This window comes from Ambystoma mexicanum, chromosome 3p (genome assembly GCF_040938575.1).
Source record: "Ambystoma mexicanum isolate Mex_15411 chromosome 3p, UKY_AmexF1_1, whole genome shotgun sequence".
Taxonomy (NCBI): domain Eukaryota; kingdom Metazoa; phylum Chordata; class Amphibia; order Caudata; family Ambystomatidae; genus Ambystoma; species Ambystoma mexicanum.
In genome coordinates this window covers 679,490,094-679,508,584 of record NC_090925.1, presented here as the reverse complement: position 1 = coordinate 679,508,584, position 18,491 = coordinate 679,490,094, and the positions used below count along the sequence as shown (strand labels likewise).

General features: G+C 50.9%; 1 protein-coding gene across 1 annotated transcript in view; it reads right to left on the bottom strand.

The window, feature by feature from the left end:
* FAF2 (Fas associated factor family member 2) overlaps positions 1-18,491 on the bottom strand; it is a 362,642-nt gene that overhangs the window by 46,520 nt on the left and 297,631 nt on the right. Inside the window, exon 9 of the mRNA XM_069651461.1 lies at positions 11,203-11,374. Coding sequence (XP_069507562.1) covers positions 11,203-11,374 — 172 coding nt within the window. The remainder of the gene's footprint in view (positions 1-11,202; positions 11,375-18,491) is intronic.

The following is an 18,491-nucleotide window of genomic DNA, read 5'->3' as shown; positions in this document are numbered from 1 at the left end:
GCAGAGTATTGCATTTTGTTTTTCGTAGTCGAAAAGGGGACGTCGACAAGGCGTGTCTGTAGCACTATCCCTATAGTGACGTGCAGTGTACCTACAATCCCTCAAGCGTCGAGGTTCCTCAGTTTGTATTTTTTCTGCCCTGAGGGAGCCTATTAGACTGAGTGAGTACAGAAAAGAGAGAAAGGATGTCTATGTTCCTTCCATCCGAGCGGGGAGGAAGGGTGGGCGCATGTGAATCTAAGCAGATACAACCATCAGAAATGCTTTTACGGTAAGTAATGCATTGTCTTCTGATGTTTGTTAATCTGCTTAGAATCACATGTTGTGCACAGACTAGCGAGCAGAACCCAGAGTTGGAGGTGGGTTGTGAGAAGGAACAGTAGAAAAATGTCTTAATGCTTGTCCCACCTGGGAATCGGATCTAGAATGAGCATCTATACAATAGTGTTTTGTAAAGGTGCGTACAGAACTCCAGGTTGCCGCTTTGCAAATGGACTCAAGGGGAACATTTGCAATGAATGCTACGGATGCCCCAGTGCCTGGAGTAGTGTGTGCTCTACGCTTGGAGGGCAGTTCTCTCTTAGCAAGAGAGAAACAGTGTGATGCACTGGACAATCCATCTAGAGATGGATTTTGAAACTGAATCTCCTTCTCTTCCTACTGCCACCGAGACAAAGAACTGATTAATCTTTCTCAGAGGTCTAGTTCTTTCTATATAAAACATGACGGCTCTGCGCACATCTAGTGTATGCAGGCTCTTATCTCCAAAATTTGAAGAATTTTGAAAGAACGTTGGTAGTTCTATTGACTGGTTGACATGGAATTTAGAAATAAATTTGTGCAAACCTAGGATGTGCGCGTAGAACCTCTTATCCTTGTGAACGGTTACAAAGGGGTCTAGTATAGAGAGCACTTGTAGTTCACTTACTCTCCTAATGGAGGTGATAGCTATTAAGAAAGCAATTTTAAGAGTGAGGTTCTTAAGGGATGCTTTGTGCATGGGTTCAAAGGGTGAGCCCATAAGCCTGGTAAGTACCACATTTAGGTCCCATCCGGGAGCTGGGTTAGCTATAGGAGGGTGTATCCTCTTTACTCCCTCCATGAAGGCTTTAATAACTGGGACTTTCCACCATGACAGTGTGTTGAGAAGTGGTGTATGAGGAAAGTGCAGATAGATGGACTTTAATAGAATTAAAGACCAATCCTGAGTCTAATAAGTGAGTCAGGTAAAGAAAAATGTGTGTGGGAGGGCTGTCAACTGACTTGATGCTTTTATTTCTACACCAGATGACGAATCTCTTCCACTTGCTAGAATAGCAGTAACGAGTGTAAGGTTTTCTAGCCTCCCTAAGAATGTCCATGCATCTTTGAGGGAGCTGTAAATGTCCAAATTCTATGACCTCAGGAGCCAGGCTGCTAAGTTCATGGTCTGTGGGCATGGACGTATTGTCTTGCCCCTGTCCTGTGACAGCATGTTGTACGGACAGGGTAGTTTCACCGGTGGAGATGGAGACATCTCCATCAGGTGAGCGAACCATGGCTGTCGGGCCCACATAGGGGCCACTAGTATCAAGGTGACTGGTTCCTGGTGCATCTTGTGCACTATCTTGTTGAGAAGGGGAGTGAACATATTTCCCTGACCTTGTTATCCAGAGACCGTTTCTCCCCTTGGATCGGTTCTGGGGGTACCTGGAGGCGTAATCTAGGCATTGGGAGTTTTCCAGAGTTGCGAACAGATCTATTTCTGGGAATCCCCATTGTGTGAAAACGTCGAAGACGATGTCTTCTCTTAACCGCCATTCGCACTCTGCGGGCAGAGGGAAGTCTCTGCTGAGTTCGTCTGCTAGCAGTTTGAGTTCCCCTGGTACATGTTGTGACAACAGGAACATGCGTTTGAGAGCCCACTTCCAGATGTTCTGGGACCGTTTGGACAGTCCTGGAGAGTGCGTGCCCCCTTGCTTGTTCAGGTAGTACATGGCTGTGGTGCTGTCTGTTGGGACCATCACTGTCTTTCCCTGCAGGTGTGCCTGGAAAGCCTTCAGTGCTTTGAAGACCGCTAGCAGTTCCAGCAAGTTTGTGTTTTTGGACGCTACACTCCGAGTCCAAACTCCATGTGCAGTCTGATGGCATAGGTGAGCCCCCCCCCATCCTGTGAGGGATGCGTCTGTGGTTAGAGTGGCTTCCACTGCAGGGGTGGCAAATGGTTTCTCTATTACAAGGATTTCCTTCGACCACCACTGTAGCGAGAGAACCAAGGCCTGTGAGACCACCACTAGATCGTCCCATTGTCCGCTGGCCTGACACCACTGGCTGTTGAGCCACTCTTGCATTGGGCGCATGCACAGGCGCGCATGAGGTACCAAATATATACATGACGCCATCATTCCTAGCAAACGCATTGCTTTGCGTACCGTCACCTCTCGACCGGCCACATATTGAGGGATCTGATGCAGCATATTTTGGACCCTGTCGTTGGAGGGGAAGACGAGGCAGTTCTTTGTTCGAATTAGAGCCCCTAGGAATGGTTTGATCTGGCTGCGGTGTAGGCTAGACTTCTTCTCGTTGATGGAGAAGCCCAGTTGGAACAAAAGGTCTACAGTGGGTATTGGGTACAGTGGGTATTTGAGAAGCATGTCTTGCAAGAATCCCCTGTTATGAGCCAATCGTCGAGGTAAGGATATACTGGGATGGACAACCTGCGCAGGTGGGCCGCTGCCACTGCTTTCATGAATACCCTTGGCGCTGACGCTATGCCGAAGGGTAGCACTCTGAACTGGTAGCGTTTGCCCTCTTATGAACCCGAGGTATTTTCTGTGCGCTGGCAACATTAAAATAAGAAAGTATGCATCTTTCATGTCCATTGTTGCCATTTAATCTCCCTGTGAAAGGTCACCATGCAAAACTTTTGAGGTTTGACAAATTTGTTCGCTGGGCGCAAATCTAGTACAGGGCGCATGGTTAAGTCCCTTTTGGGTACAAGCAAGTACACTGACCTGTGATAGAGGCACGACCTCTATTGCTCCTTTTAGTAGCAGCAGTTCCACTTCTTGAAGGATGGAGAGGTGCTCCGGTGATGAGCGTCGTCCCCTTGGGGTCTGTACTTGGAGGACCGACTGAATTCTATGCAGTAATAGCGGGCTATAGTTGACAAATTCCCAGCGGTCTGATGGTATTCCCTCCCATGCTGGTAGGAAAGATGTTAGCAGGCCCCCGACCGGCGATGCATGGGAGGGGACCCGAACCTTCAGGTCATTTGGTGTTGGTAGCCGGGGATCCTCTGGGAGTGGGGCCCCGGCCTCTATCCTTGCCACGGCGTTGTCCTCTTTGAGTGCATTGCCCACTGGTTCCCCGAGTAGAGGACCAGTTGCCTGCAGTGTACTGCTGTTGACGTTGGCCTCGAAAAAAGAGTTTGTTGCCAAGTCCTCGCTTATTGCGAGGCCTTGAGATTTGGTGTAAAGTCTTTAGGGTGTCAAAATCCTTTGTGGCCTCCAGTGCGTCATCTACCGCTTTCCCAAAGAGGTTAGAATCCTCTATTGGTTCATTAATGAGTGACGCCTGGGTTTTTGGCTTAAAACCTGAGTTGCGTAGCCAGACAAGACGCTTCAGAAGTATCCCCTGGACTAAATAACAGCCAGACGTTTCTGCAGCATCAATTGAGTTTTTTATGATGCTCTGGTTAACCAGAGTTCCTTCTGTTACAGTGGTTAACAATCGAGTTCTTAAGGGCTCGGGGAGTTCCTCGGGTCTCCCCATTGTGCATCAGCATAACTTGCCAGTAAGGTATTATTGGCAATTCTGGTGGAAAAAGCTTCCGAGGCTGTAATTCTCTTACCCAGGGCGGAGTCTTTCCTTCCTTGTCCGGGAGTGCTTCGCTAGTTGATAGCGGAACCCCTGCCCTTTTCCTTGTGGTAGTTACCACCAAGGAATCTGGTATTGAGTGACCCTTAATGTATAATGGGTCCGAAGGAGAGGGAGAAAACCGTTTCAATTCTCGGGTTGACCCCTCTAACCAACGCAGGTGTAGACAGCGATGGGATGATTCGTCTCTTAACTGAGGCGGGGAGGGGAATGGTCTGGCTAGTGGGAGGTTTACCCGTAATGATTTTTTCTACAAAATCAATATCGGGAGTAATTTCCCCAGTTTCAATTTTAAAGTGCGCTGCTGCTTTCCGTAGTAGCGCTTTGAAAGTGGGTTGGCCATCTATAGGCGACGGGTTCCTGACCAATGTGGTCTGAGAAGAGGAAAGGTTCAGGATCTCATGGTCTGTAGACTCTGTTGGGGACTGCCAAGGCTGTGAGCCACCTTCATCTGTGTCTTCTTCGAAGCCCAACCCCCCCCTCCCAAACCTATGTCCGGGTTTTCCTCAAAACCTTATTCTTCAAGGTTCTGTTGGTTTCCAATATTTAAGAATTCCTAATCCTCTTGGAAGTGAGTCTTCTTCAGTGAGGTCATAAGTATTAGTCTCCATTTGATTGGGGTCAAATAGTCTAGGATATTTAGCCCTGGGGTCCTCATGAAGGACCTCCCTTGGCCTCTTGGGTGTTTTATGTTCAGGAGTGGACATAAATCTATCCAGCTTGTCCATACATGATTGGAATCTCTCAAATGTCCAATGTGGTAACCCAGAACGGTCTGGAGGAGAAAAAGGAGGCTCCTCTGCCTGTAGCTGTCTCGATCTGTCCCATAAGGTCGAGGATAAAGTCCCTTTGCCTTCTGAGAAAGCTTCTCGTAGGCTTGGGCCTTCCTTCGACGGCAGGAGCGGTTCCCTTGCAGCATTCTAAGCGTCTCTCTAGCCTTGTGAGCGGGAATTGGTGTATCACTCGCCGTCCGTCTCTGGCTGTCAGTGGAAACTATACGAGCCAAGCTCTCTACTATTAATTTCTCTGTCAAGGGTTCGCCTGGCGTCATGCTGGGTGGTGCAGAGTCTCTTTCGGCGACGGTCACACTTTTCGAGGCGCGTCGCCTGGCGTTTTGGTGGTAGCGCCCTTGTCTGCAGGTAGCCCAGTCGCTAGTCGTGTCTGCGGTGGCGGGGAGGGCTTGCGACCCTTACGGTCGGTGGAGGACGCCGGTGGGCCCGGCGTCTCCGTTGGCGCTAGGGCTTTGTTCGTCTTTGACAAAGTGGCGTGGGCTGTGCGTTTATGTTTTCTGTGTTCGTCAGTGTCGTCGGGGTGTTCATCCGCATAAGCAGGGCGTGAGCTGAACTGGTCGGGGCCGGAGACAGACGCTGAGGAGCGGGTATGCTCCTTAGAGAGGTCTACAACTTCCGAAACGGAGGTCGGGTTATCACTGTCCTCGTCACACTCGGCGGGTGAGGTATCCGCTCTAGACATAGCGTAGGCTGCCTACCTCTTGACCCTGCGGTCCTTTAAAGTTTTTGGGCGTAGAAGTTTACAGCCCGCACAGCCTTCCTCGTTGTGGTCGAGGGGTAAGCAACAGTTACACCGCTTGTGCTTATCTTTCCATGTGAATTTGCCCTTACAGCATGGGCAAAATCTAAACAGAGTCCTCTCCATAGCAGAGGATACAATTAAGAGTGATAACGACCCCGAAGGAAAGGGGGGGTGAAAGAGAAAGGCATTCTTAGAAGTAGAAGAAATGTCCCACGACCCCCTCTCTCCCTGTCTTAGGCCGGCGAGGCCAGGCCACGTGTTCGGCAGCACCGAAGGATCTCCTCCACCTAAGTCACCGCCGTCGAAGTTCTTACTCGGCGGTGAAACAGCTTCGACGTCGAAGGAGGGATCTAATGTAATGTATAATAACGACCAAAGGGTCCAGTAAATGTTTTGCAATTTCTCTCGAAGGAGCTCTGCGTTAAGGCGACCAATATCTGGGCGGAAAAAAACAATTTGAGGGACCTCGACGCGTGAGGGATTGTGGGTAGGTACAATGCACATCACTGTAGGGATAGCGTTACAGACACGCCTTGTCGACGTCCCCTTTTCGACTACGAAAAACAAAATGCAATACTCTGCAGTGACCACTGGATGTCGGACTATGCACAGCATGTGATTCTAAGCAGATTAATAAACATCAGTAATAGTTTTACTTTCCCTGTCCAGAGGAGGCAAAGGGGGTACCCGCTCTCTTCTGGGTAGTGGTAACTACTAGAGAGTCTGGTTTAAGTTGGCCCCTTATATACAAAGGGTCAGAAGGAGCTGGGCAGAAAAGCTTTGATTCTAGGGTTTACCGCCCTAGTCTGATTAGGCATTTGTAGAGAAGGTTGAATCCTTCTCTGTACAGACTTGAGTAAGGGGATAAACTGAGCTGCCGGTTTTTTGTCCCCCAAGATGTTTTCAGCGAAACGCGATACCAAAATGTTCAGCAGCTCTGGGAAGTATGTCATTAAACAAGGGCTGGTTGTCCACCGGGGAATCGGGTAAGGGAGGGTCCTGTGGTACTGGAGAGTCCATGGCAAAGACTACTGACTGTCACCCTGATCGTCCACTTCACTGAAGTCTTCAACCCCGACGTCATCATTGTAATAGGTATATTTGTCTGGGTACTCATCAGCCCCTACATCTAGGTTGTAAAGTCCAGTGGAGAGGCGTGGTGCCTTGTGGACTGGTTCTTCATACAGTTCCACTGGCGGGTGAGCTCTCTTTCCTGACGGGTGTGTACCCAAATGGGACTGAGCAGCCACAGGTGTAGCCTTAGAGCTTGATGCCTGGGTAGTGGGAGGCGTGTTAGGCTTTGAAGAGCCTGGAGGTGTTCATCGAAAAAAAAAATTGCAAAAAAGGACATATGAACCCATAACCCCATCTATATCCTGGGCATGTAGAGGCTGGGGTAGAGGGAGTAGGTAGGCTAATCCATAACTACTCCTCCCCCTCTATGGTAGGATCAGGCTGATGTGGGATGTCCTGTGTAGGAATACTACACAGCCTATATGACATGCATTACTTGCCGTAAAAGCAAGTATTGCAACTTGTTTTTCGAAAGTCGAACGGGGACGCAGATGTGCCGCTGCCATGGCCAGTACCTTCGTGAATACCCTTGGCGCTGAGGCTATGCCAAAGGGTACCACTTTGAACTGCTAGTGTTTGCCTATCATGAACCTGAGGTATTTCCTGTACGCTGGCAACATTGAAATATGAAAGTATGCATCTTTCATGTCCAGTATTGCCATGTAATCCTCCTGTGTGAGCATACAAAATTTCTGAGGTTTCACAAATTTGTTTGCTGAGCGCAGATCTAATACAGGGCGCATGGTTAGATCCCCTTTGGGTACAAGGAAGTACACTGAATAAATACCCTCCTTTACCTGTGATAGAGGCACGACCTCTATGGCTCCTTTTTGCAGCAGTGATTTCACTTCCTGAAGAAGGATGAGACGGTGTTCTGATGTGAGAAGTCTTCCCTTTGGAGGTCTGAAAGTCCGGGACCGGCTGAATGCTATACAGTAACCGTGGGCCATTGTTGTCGGTACCCAACGGTCTGTGGTAATCCCCTCCCATGCCTGGAGAAAAGATGTTAACTGGCCCCCCCAAGCGGGGATGCATGGGAGGGGACCCAAATTTTTGGGTCATTTAGAGGCGGTGGCCGGGGAACCTCTGGGAGTAGGACCCCGACCCCTTCCTTTGCCACAATGTTGGCCTCTGAGCATACGGTGTATTGTAACCACTGGTTCCTTGAGAGGAGGAGCAGTTGCTGGCTGAAGTATACTGTTGCTGAGGTTGTCGCCACGAAAGAAAGCGCCTATTGCCATATCCACGCTTATTGGGGGGGGGGGGGGGGAGGGGGGGTCTTGTGATCTGGTCCAGGGTTTTTAAGGTCTCATGCTCCTTCGCGGTCTCCAGTGCGTCATCAACCGCCTTTCCAAACAAGTTGGGAGTCCTCCAGGGGTTTGTTAATGAGGGATGCTTGTGTTTCTGGCTTGAACCCAAAGTTCCTAAACCATGCATGCCTTTTAAGGATTACGCCCTGGACTAAGGAATGGCCAGCTGTTTCTGCAGCATCTAAAGTCTTTTTAATAATGCTCTGCTTCACTTGATTACCTTCTGTAACAGTGGCCATGAGGCATCAGCGTAACTAGCCAACAGGGTGGTATTGTTGGCAATACACGTGGCGAATGCCGCCGAGGTTGTAATCCTCTTCCTTAGAGCATAAAGCTTTTTCCCCTCTATTGGGGAGTGCTTCACTGGTGGACAGAGGAACCCCTGCCCTCTTCCTTGTGGTGGTCACCACCAGAGAATCTGGTATGGAATGACCCCTAATATATGAAGGGATCTGAGGGCGAGGGGCTAAAAAGCTTCTCGATCCGTGGGTTAACACCCATGACTAAGGGTGGTGTAGATAAAGAGGGAATGGGGCGTCTCTTGATGGAGGCGAGGAGAGGTATGCCCTGGCTAGCAGGTGGCTTTTCTTTGATGATTCCTTCAACAAAATCGACCTCTGGGGTAATCTCCCCCATATCGATTTGAAAGTGTGCAACCGCCTTGCGTAGCATGGCATTAAACATGGGTTGATCTTGCGTAGCATGGCATTAAACGTGGGTTGATCGTCCACAGGAGAAGGATCTCTGACAGGCCTAGTCTGTAGAGAGGCCAGATCCAAAGCATCAGGGTCAGTTGACGCCCCCGGGGACTGCCATGGCTGTGGCTCACACATGTCGGGCTCTTACAGGATCTTGTAAATCCTCAGCATCAATGAATTCATCCTCTTCCTGAGTGTGAAGGTCCTCTTCAGTGAGGTCATAGGTGTATAATTCTTCATCCTGGGGGTCAAAAAGTCTTGGAACTTTGGCTATAGGGCCTTGAGGGAATACCTCCCTTGGCCTTTTAGGTGTGGTGTGCTCAGAAGTGGACACAAACCTATCCAGCCTCTTCATACAGGTTTCAAATCTCTCCCTAGTCCAGTGGGAAGACCCAGAACGGTCTAGTGGCAGAAAGGCTTGCTCCTCCGCCTCTAGGTGTCGAGATCTCTCCCACAAAGTGGAAGAAATCCCCCCGTCGCCCTCCGAGAAGCCTTCCCGTAGGCGCGACGGTGGAGAAGTACCTCTGGGTCTCTCCTTCGACCTAGGGGAAGGTTCCGGCGTTCCCGTTGCACCTTCGCTAGGTCTCGGCGTCTCCTTGACCTTCTGAGCGGGCTTCGGTGACTCCTTCACCAGCCTTGGGAGACTATCCTTGCTATGCTTTCGACGACCATCCTTTCAACCAGGGGCTGGTCGTGAGTAGTTTTCGGCGGAGCCGGAACCTTGCCGTCGATTGACGCCTTCTTGCGATGCGTCTCGACGGATGATACTTTAGTGGTAGCGCCCTTTGTACTCGACGGCCCAGTCGCTAGGCGCGCATGCGGCTGCCGACCCTTGCGGTCGCCGGAGACGGCAGGCTGTGTCGGCGTCCCCGTTGGCGCACAGGTCTTCTTCGACTTACTTGAAGAATGGCCATGGGTTGTGCATTTAGTGGAGTGCTTTTGTCAGTGTCGCCGTGGTGCACATCCCCAAAAGCAGGGCCAGAGCCGTGCCTGTTGGGGCCAGGGACAGACGGCACGGAGCGAGAGCACTCCGATGGGGGGTCAACAACCTCAGTTACAGAGGTCAAGTTATCACTCTTGTCGCACTCGGCGGCCACGGCAGCGGGTGAGGAATCTGCCTTCGACATCCCGAAGGCTGCCCACCTTTCAACCCTGCGTTCCTTCAAAGTTTTTGGCCGAAGGAGCTTGCAGGCCGCGCAACCAGCCTCGCTGTGTTAGAGGGGTAAGCAGCGGTTACACTGCTTGTGCTGGTCCTTGTCCTTCCACAGGAATTTGCCTTTATAGACTGGGCAAAATCGAAAAGGACTCCTCTCCATAGCTGAGGACGTAACAAGTGATAACAACCCGGAAGGAAAGGGGGGAACAAAGGGAAAGGCATTCTAGAAAAAACAGAAATGTCCACCCCGACCCCACCCCCCCTACTGTGTAGGCCGGCGTGGTCGGCAGTACCGATAGGATCACTGTCTGTCAAAGATCTGGTCTCGGCGGTTGTGAAATGGCCATCGAACAAGGGCTGGAGGTGATGATAGTTAACAATAATTAACAAAAACTACCAAGGATTGAGTAATGGCAATGTCTCTTACGAGCTCCGCTTAAGGCGACCAGTATTCTGGGCGGAAAGAAATTATCTGAGGGACGATGCGTGAGGGATTTTGGGTAAACTACACGTCACTATAGGGATAGTGTTACAGACACGCCTATGTCGACGTCCCCTTTCAAAAACAAGATGCAATACTCTGCGGTGACCACTGGATGTTGGACTACATGCACAGCATGTCATTCTAAGCAGATTAACAAACATCAGAAATATATTTATAATAAACCTTTCTTTTTTAGAATACTCCTGGTTGTCAGTATTTCCATTGTATCCTTTCCCACAGCCCTCTCTCCCTCCCAAGATAAGCCTGGCTGCTCCGTCTACGCTACCCTGAACTCAGGTGGTACAACCTTGTACTAAGACTGTAGTCTTGTACTGCCTCAGTTGAATGGTTTTACTAAGCCCTTAGTTGGACTTCAGCAAAACTATCCTAACAATCGCATTTCAGTTTGGGATGAATGGGATTTCGAACGGGTCCTACCTGCCGCTAGTTTCCCTTTATGCTTTTCTAGAGCCTTACCAGTCATTGGCCGACAGGAATCCCAGTCAGACGTTCGGTGCTCTGTGCCCAGACACCACAGACAGTGATTGGCATTTTGGCACAGCAATTGAGGCATTTCTTGAATCCTATCTTCGGTGTCGATGGCACGGACAAAGAAATGTTCTCTAGTGTGGTAATTTTCATTCAAAAACCAAAGTGTGCCGTAATTCTTCGAAGCTATGGCTCTGAAAAACAGAACTGAAGAGAATGTGCGCTGCGCGTGCTATATATAATATATATAATTATTATGCTATATATAATGGTGATGAAGTCGTCCTTGAGACGGATGCACTCGAGGGACAAAAGATGAGGAATACGTGGGGGGACACAATCCATTCGAAAAGGTGAATTTTTACCACTACCTTGGCTAAAATGTCCACCACTGTTTACGCCCAGGCACTTCAGACAGCTGCCCTTTGTTGGCTGTTCCTCCTGTTTGAGCGCAAGAAAGCCATATACAGTTATGCCTCTTCCCAGGCTCCGTCAGGAGCTAGATGTGTGCTTGAAACTGGCAGAGAGCTTTGGGGTACAGACACCGAATCCACATCCTTGACCTTCACTGAACAAATAAACACACAAGCCTTCTCTCACCAACTGCCGCCGTTCCTCATCCAGCTGCCTCTGGTAAGCTGCTTCTTCCTCCCTCCTCATCTGGTCCAGCCTTTCCCTCTTTTGTCGGTCTTTTTCCTGATCAGCACGGAGGGAGACTAGATATGCTTCATCCTGCTGCTGCCTCAACACTTGGGTCTGGTTACGTTCTTCCCTGTGAAGAAAAGGTGTCAAGTAGAGTTTAAAAGGAGCTCTAATTTTAGTCTCAAAATAAAATCGACTTCGCAGGAGAATCCTGCCATTTGACACTCAGCCCTCCAACACGCAATAGCTAGCTTGCAGCCCGCCCATTCAGCCCGCTCCATGGATCAGAAGATACCATACTGTGTGTGGTGCTAAAATAATTTCCCACACCCTTTCTATTCTCATGGTTTCTCTGAGAACCTGTGCTCCACAGTTAACCAATGATATTAGTTAAGTTGTATTTGCAAGCTCAGTTTCGCGGGAGGATTTTAGGAGGCCATGCTATTTATGCTACTCAGGGAAGACACAGGTTAGCCAAAACCCAATCAAGTTAAGATAGCTGAGCAGTCAAGAATTAGTCCAAGGAAAGTACGAGTAGCCAAGAGTTACAATGAGTCCACAGAGAGCAACACCAGTAATTCAAGTTTTGACAGCAAGTATATAAAAATAGTTATTAATAAGGCATTTAGTTACACACTAGGCATATACAAATCACAAGTATACAACCTTATAAAATGTATATACACACTCCATTAGCAGAAAAGAATTGCACATTAATCAATTAACAGTGCAATAAGGCAAGTAGTCTGAAGCAAGGAAACATAGGTAGAACTCTTCGGAATCAACACCAGAACAGCATCCCTCAATCTTAGTACGTTCATCTCCAAGATGGTTTGGAGCCTTGTGCCGAAGCATCACCAGTTCCAAAGTAGAAATACTTCAGGAAAATGTATATAAAAAAGAATCCAGTGGGTTATAGTGGCGATTATAGCAACTTCTTAAAGTAAGACAAGGAACAAGTTACTTAAATGTAACTTTTATTCTCCAGCATGGATTCACATGCTCATGAATATTCCCCGTCATGCTGGGAATCCTCGGTAACAAAAAAAAAATAATTTTAATTTCTGAACTGTATTTCTCCTGACATCTGGGTCATACTGCCCCTAGCCAATGACTGCCCTCTACCTAAGCCCCTCCCTCTGGCAGCCATCTTCAGATTTGGTAGCACCTAACGTGGCAGTAGGACAAAGAAGAGCCGCAGAGGGGCAGGCCGAAGGGTGCGCATGTGAATCCATGCCAGACCCATGCTGGAGAACAGTTACAGGTAAGTAACTTGTTCCTTCTCCAGCATGGTGTCTGGCATGGATTCACAAGCTCATGAATAAAGCATACATAGCAGTACACATGCACAACCATGGGAGGTGGCAAGGCTCAACATAAGCATCTCTTACCTCCTCAACAGGCTCACCTTCAAGCGAACAGGTTGCGCAGCACTGCTTGGCCGACTCTGGACTGCTCCCTGGAATCCCTGTCGATGCAGTAGAACTTTGTGAAGGTGTGCGTCAACCTCCACGTAGCAGCCCTGCAGCTGTCCAGCAGGGGCACTCCAGACAAGAACGCCGTTGTGGCAGCGTTCGCTCTGGTGTAATGGGCTCTCGGACGGCCAGCCAACGGTCTGTTTGCCAACCGAAGACAATGGGTGATGCAGCCAGAGAGCCACCTGGAAATGGAAGCCTTGGACAGGGCCTTCCCATGGTTCACAGGGCCAAAGTTCACAAAGAGCCGAGACGTGTTCCGAAAATGTCTGCATAGGTTTGAATGGAGGGCCCATGAGCCTAGTCAGTATCACATCGAGTTCCCACGCTGGGGCCGGCGCCTTCACCTGCGGGAACGAACGGACTAGTCCCTTGACGAATTCCTTAACCAGATGGTGAGACCACAATGACGACCATCCCGGAGATCTGGTGTAGCGGGAGATGCCGCCAAATGAACCTTGATGGAGGTGTGATCCAGCCCCGCTTTGGCCAACGACAGCAAATAGGTTCGCACCTGCAGAGCCGTGACTCTCAGAGGGTCGATCTTCTGAGCACAGCACCAAACAGCAAATCTATTCCACTTGTGTCCGTAGCATTTTAAAGTAGACAATGCCCTGGCCTTGGCAAGCACCTCCGTGCAGTCTGCCGGGAGATCATACCCCCCCAAACGCTAATTCTGCAGGAGCCATGCCTTCAGGTTCCGCAATCCTGGTGCAGTATTGCGCCTTCTTCCCTGGCGAGAAGATCCACGACCAGTGGAAGCTTGACTGGAGGGGGACGCTGAGAAGGTTCAGGTACCAGATCTGCCTCGGGCAAGCTGGCGCGACGAGAATCATCCTGCACCAGGACTGTGAGTTGATAGATGACTCGAAGAAGCAATGGCTGGAACGCATACAGAAACAGGCCATCCCAGGCGAATGAGAATGCGTCCATGCTCCCTGGCTGGGGAAACCTGCTGGCGAACCTCAGCACTTGGTGTTAGTCGCTGTTGCAAACAGATCGATTTGGAGATTGCCCCATCTGCAGAACAGGTGGTCCACTTGGTCCTGCCAAACCTCCCACTCGTGGCAAGAGCGTAGCTCTCTGCCGAGCGAGTCCGTCAGATGAAACAGAATGAGGAACATGCCCTGGGCAACACCCCAGTGCCATAGGTCCTGTGCACCTCTTCGGAGAGCACTGGGGGATCTGGTGCCCCTCTGCCTCCAGATGTAGAACATTGTGGTGGTATTGCCCATGAAGAACCGCACCACCTTGCCCTTGAGTGATGCAAGGAACGATATGAGTGCACAAAACAGCCTGCAACTCCAGAATGTTGATGTGCAACGTCTTCTCCGGCAGCCACATGCCTCTGGCTCCCCATCCTTCTAGAGAGGCCTCGTCGTGACCATCTACCGATGTGTTGGGGTCTGGAAATCTGTGCCTCTGGATAGATGAGTACACGTCTCACCACCTTATCGCTCGACGGAAGCTCTCGTAGAGCGCGATCTTGTCCTGGAAGCTTCCTGACACTTGAATCAAACGGGCGTCGAGGAACTCCTGCAGTGGGCACATCAGTAACCTGCAGAGTCGGACGAAATGGATGCACAATTGGCATCATGCTGAGCAGACACTTCATGGTCCTCACTGTGGCGATCTTCAGTGCTAGCAGCCGCTGCACCTTGCCCAGGATGGCAGCTATCCTCTCAGACGGTGACGCCAGGCACGACACTGCGTTGAGTCGGAATCCCAGAAACAGAGCATTCTGCGATGGAGTCAAGCAGGACGTTGCATAATTCAACGAGAACCCCAGACCCGTCAGAAGGCGAATGGTCCTCGCCGTGTGGTCGACGGCCACTTCCCTTGATCTGGCCCGGATGAGCCAGTCGTCCAAATAAATGTAGACGTAGATCTCTTGTAGTCGCAGATGGCCGTCACCGGCGCCAGGCACTTGAAGACCCTGGGCGCCAACTTCAGTCCTAAGGGAAGGGCTTGAATTGGTAGTGCTTCCCTTGAATGATGAAGCGCAGAAACTTGCAGTTTCCCTTGTGGATGGGGAAATACGCAACCTCAAGGTACGACAATGACAAACTCTCCCTCTTATAGCTGTCGGAGCACATGTTGAAGAGTGACCATTAAGAACTTCTGGGACTTTATGCATTTGTTCAGTCGTCGCAGGTCAAGAATGGGCCTCCAGCCCCCGGTCTTCTTTCGTACGAGGAAGTACCTGGAGTATACTCGGAGCCCCCGAGTCGCTTTGGAACCAGCTCTATCAGCCCTTATTTTAACATGGCCCGAACTTCCAGCAGCAGCTGAGGGACGTGGTTTTCTTGTCGGGCCACTGGAGGTATTCGGGGACACTTTCACTGGAACTCCAGGGTGTGTCGGTGGGTGAGAACGTCCAGCACCCAACAGTCGGTGGAAATGGTCTTCCACACGCTGACGAAGTCCGCCAGCTGGCCTCCCACCGGGGTGCACGGGTGGGGGCCCGACATCCTGGCCAGTTCATTCGTGCTTAGAGGTCGACGTGCAGTCTTGCAGTCCCAAACAGCGGCGTCCTCCTCCTCCGAAGGTCTTGGAGCAGTATCTGTTCTCCTGGGCCGAGGAACGGGAGGGTTGCTAGTAAGTGGAAGAGCCCCCACCAACACCTTTCGAAGAGTGGGTAGACTTGCCTTCCGAGGACCGAAAGGATGGTCGCTGCTGTTGTCGCCTTCCTAGGGCACAAGCCATCTCCGTGTCTGCTTTGATGGTCTTTAGGGACTCGTCCAAAGCTTTCCCGAAGAGGTCGTCACAGTCAAAGGGCATGTCCAAAACCTTGGTGTGTACTCCTGACGAAAGTTGGAGGCCTTGAGCCAACCACGGCGGCGAAGGCAAACGCTGTTGCACATCTGGCGGAAACCAGAGTCTGCGATGTCCGTGGCCACCGTGATGGCGTTGTCCGACGCCACTTCGCACTCTTGTAAAATCTCCAAAGCCTCTGACCTCTTATTGTCTGGGAGTAAGTCCAGTAAAGGGGCAAGCTTGAACCACAGCTCCGTCTCATCATGCCACGATAGCGAGTGCGTTGATGGCCTTGATGGTTGTCGCTGCAGAGGAGATCTCTGGCCTTCCCATCGCAACCAACTTCTTTCCCTCGTCAGGAGGGGTGCACGCAGCCAAAGATGTAGAGCCCGATTACTTCTTGACCGCTGCAGAGGCCACCGAGTCCAGCAAAGCTTGGGCCCGCAAGCACTTAGGTGCAGAGTCTGGCACCCTGTACTTTTTCTCCAGGCGGTCCTTCGTCACTGGAGCCGAAAGGTTCTTCATGAGCACCAGCCCTTCATCCCAAATGTCATCCAAGAGAGGGACTGAAAGGATGGTCTTCCTCTTTGCCTCACTTTGGAGATCGCATGGAACTATCCTATCTCGTCCTGCGTGGAACATCTGGGCGGAGGCGATGGGAAGTCCCCTATCCAGCAGTCATCTGTGCACGTCGTCGCCGTGTCCGGCTCAGTCTCATCTTGAGGTGGGGGAGACGGCGGTGAAGGATGGGAAGGAGTCAGCGGGTGCCTCTTCCTCTTTTTGCCCGGTGGTTCTGCGCCTCCCCCCCCAAAATCCCCTCCTGTTGCCAGCAGTTTGCCCCTAACCAGAATAGAGGGTGAGGCCATCAGAGTAACCGCCATCCTCCTCTGCATCTCGGAGACCAACATATGCACAGTAGAGAGAATGTCCGAGAGGTCCCTAGGGGGCAGCTGAGGTGCAGTGCATATAGGACGCTGGGGTGCAGGGGTAGAGCCAAGGCCCTCGTCCTCATGCCCTCAGTCGCCCTCCTCTACGGTAGTCGCCCTCATTGTAGGGCATGGCTCAGACATTTCCCTTGTTGTAGCCTTCTTGGATGGTCTGTCGGTAGACCAGTTCCTCCTCTGAGGAGATATCCATGCCCTGGAGGACTTCTGCCACCCCCCTCCTTCGCATCCAGGGGGGGCGGTCTCAGGGAGAGCGGCATCTTTTCTCTGGGGTCTTTTCAATGGGCTGGAACAAAGTGTTCCTCCTGAGAGGAAGGGGCACTCTTAACTTAGGAAGGGCGTCCTGCAGGTCCACCCCCGTGGCTTTCGAAAGGGACAAAACCACCACCTCGATGGAATGAGGAGTCTTCGTCGGTGCACCTGGGCCTTCACGGTCAGGACAGATCCCTTGTCCTACTTGGCCTTAGTGGTCGTACCGGACACCTTGTACTGCTTGGCCTTCTCCTAAGGAGACTGGTCGGAGGCTCATTCGCTTTGGCCTTCTCCATCACGGGAATCCCGGATGCCGTACCCTATTTGGTCTTCTATTTGGCTGCCTCCAGAGCCACCTTGAGCTTGCCCGGGTAGTCAGACTTCCGCTTGGATGAAGATCCAGAGCGATGACTGATGACTGAAGCAGCTGGATATGTCGAACATGCCGTGGCCACCGAGGAGCCCGCCGCAACAGCGCTCCCAAAGGTAGTGGACTTGTGGTGCTTGGCCTTTTGTTGGGCTCCCACAAAGGACTTTGAAGCCTGCTCAGCTTTCCCGGATTCGGGAGAGGCATTCCCCTGGGTGCCACACAGGGTAGAGGCCTTGGCCTGCAGCCACTCCTCCAGCTGTTTATGCCGATCCTTGAACGTGCGTTTCAAGAGCTCACAGCAAAATGCACAATCTTCCTCCTTGTGCACTGGGTGCAGGCAGTAGAGGCACTGGGAATGTTTATCGCCCATATAAACATTACGCAATCCGCAGTCGGTCCAAAGCTTGAAAAGAGGGGAAATCCTCGTCCGCCAAGATCCACGTGGTATAGGCCTTGAAGAATCTTCTGGAAGCCTCCACGAAGAAACTCGACAAAATCCACCCTTGAGGGGCGCTGAAGAATCCGAAAAACGGGTCCCAGTTAGTCGGATGGTTGATCGATGGAGCACAAGGGCTCGATTGACTGGAAAATAGAGTAAAACTCTTCCAAAAAGCAAAAAACTAACTAAAACCTTGAGAGCTAAGCACGAGGACTCCTAACACTTGAACGTGCGGTAGAAATATAAAGATGGCTGCCAGAGGAGAGGCTTCGGTAGAGGGCAGTCATTGGCTAGGGGCAGTATGACCCAGAGCTCAATGATTGGTTAGGAGAAATACAGTTCAGAAATTAAACTGATTTTTTTTGTCCGTTACCAAGGATTCCCAGCCTGACGGGGAAAATTCATGAGCATGTCAATCCATGCCAGACCCCATGCTGGAGAAAAGTGCAGTTAAGTACTCAGCTCCATGAAAGGCCCAGGGAAGGATCCTTAACTCAGGTTCCACCACCAAAGGTCAGGTGAGCGAGTGAGGGACAGGCCTTTACACCCAATACAGCCCTATGGAGAACAGCAGGAACAAACCATTATGTTAGCGTACCTCGACTCAGATTCTTCCAGAGACCATTATAGGCGTTTCAGAATCCGTTGGGACACAATCTTCTGTGCTTGGTCCAGTCGAGGAAGGCCCAGCGGTTGCCGGTGCAAAGGTCCATTTAGGCATCAGGATTGACTTGTGGTTGGTTGTGTTGCAAAGGAATCTCTTCCAGACAAGTTCCAGTGGAAGACCCAAAACTATGAAAGGTGAAGACTTCTGTGGTGCAGACCTGCTGTGGACACCTCACGGGACGAAAGTCACCACGGTCAGGTGGCAACAGGGGATTGTACAGCAGTGAACACAGGAGCAGCACCAGCACAACTTCCCTTGGAGTGAGAGAGCGAAAAACCAAGAACAGGCGACTTGTGGCATAAGTTTCGATCAGCAGGGGGCGTGGCTTGATGGCTACGTGAGA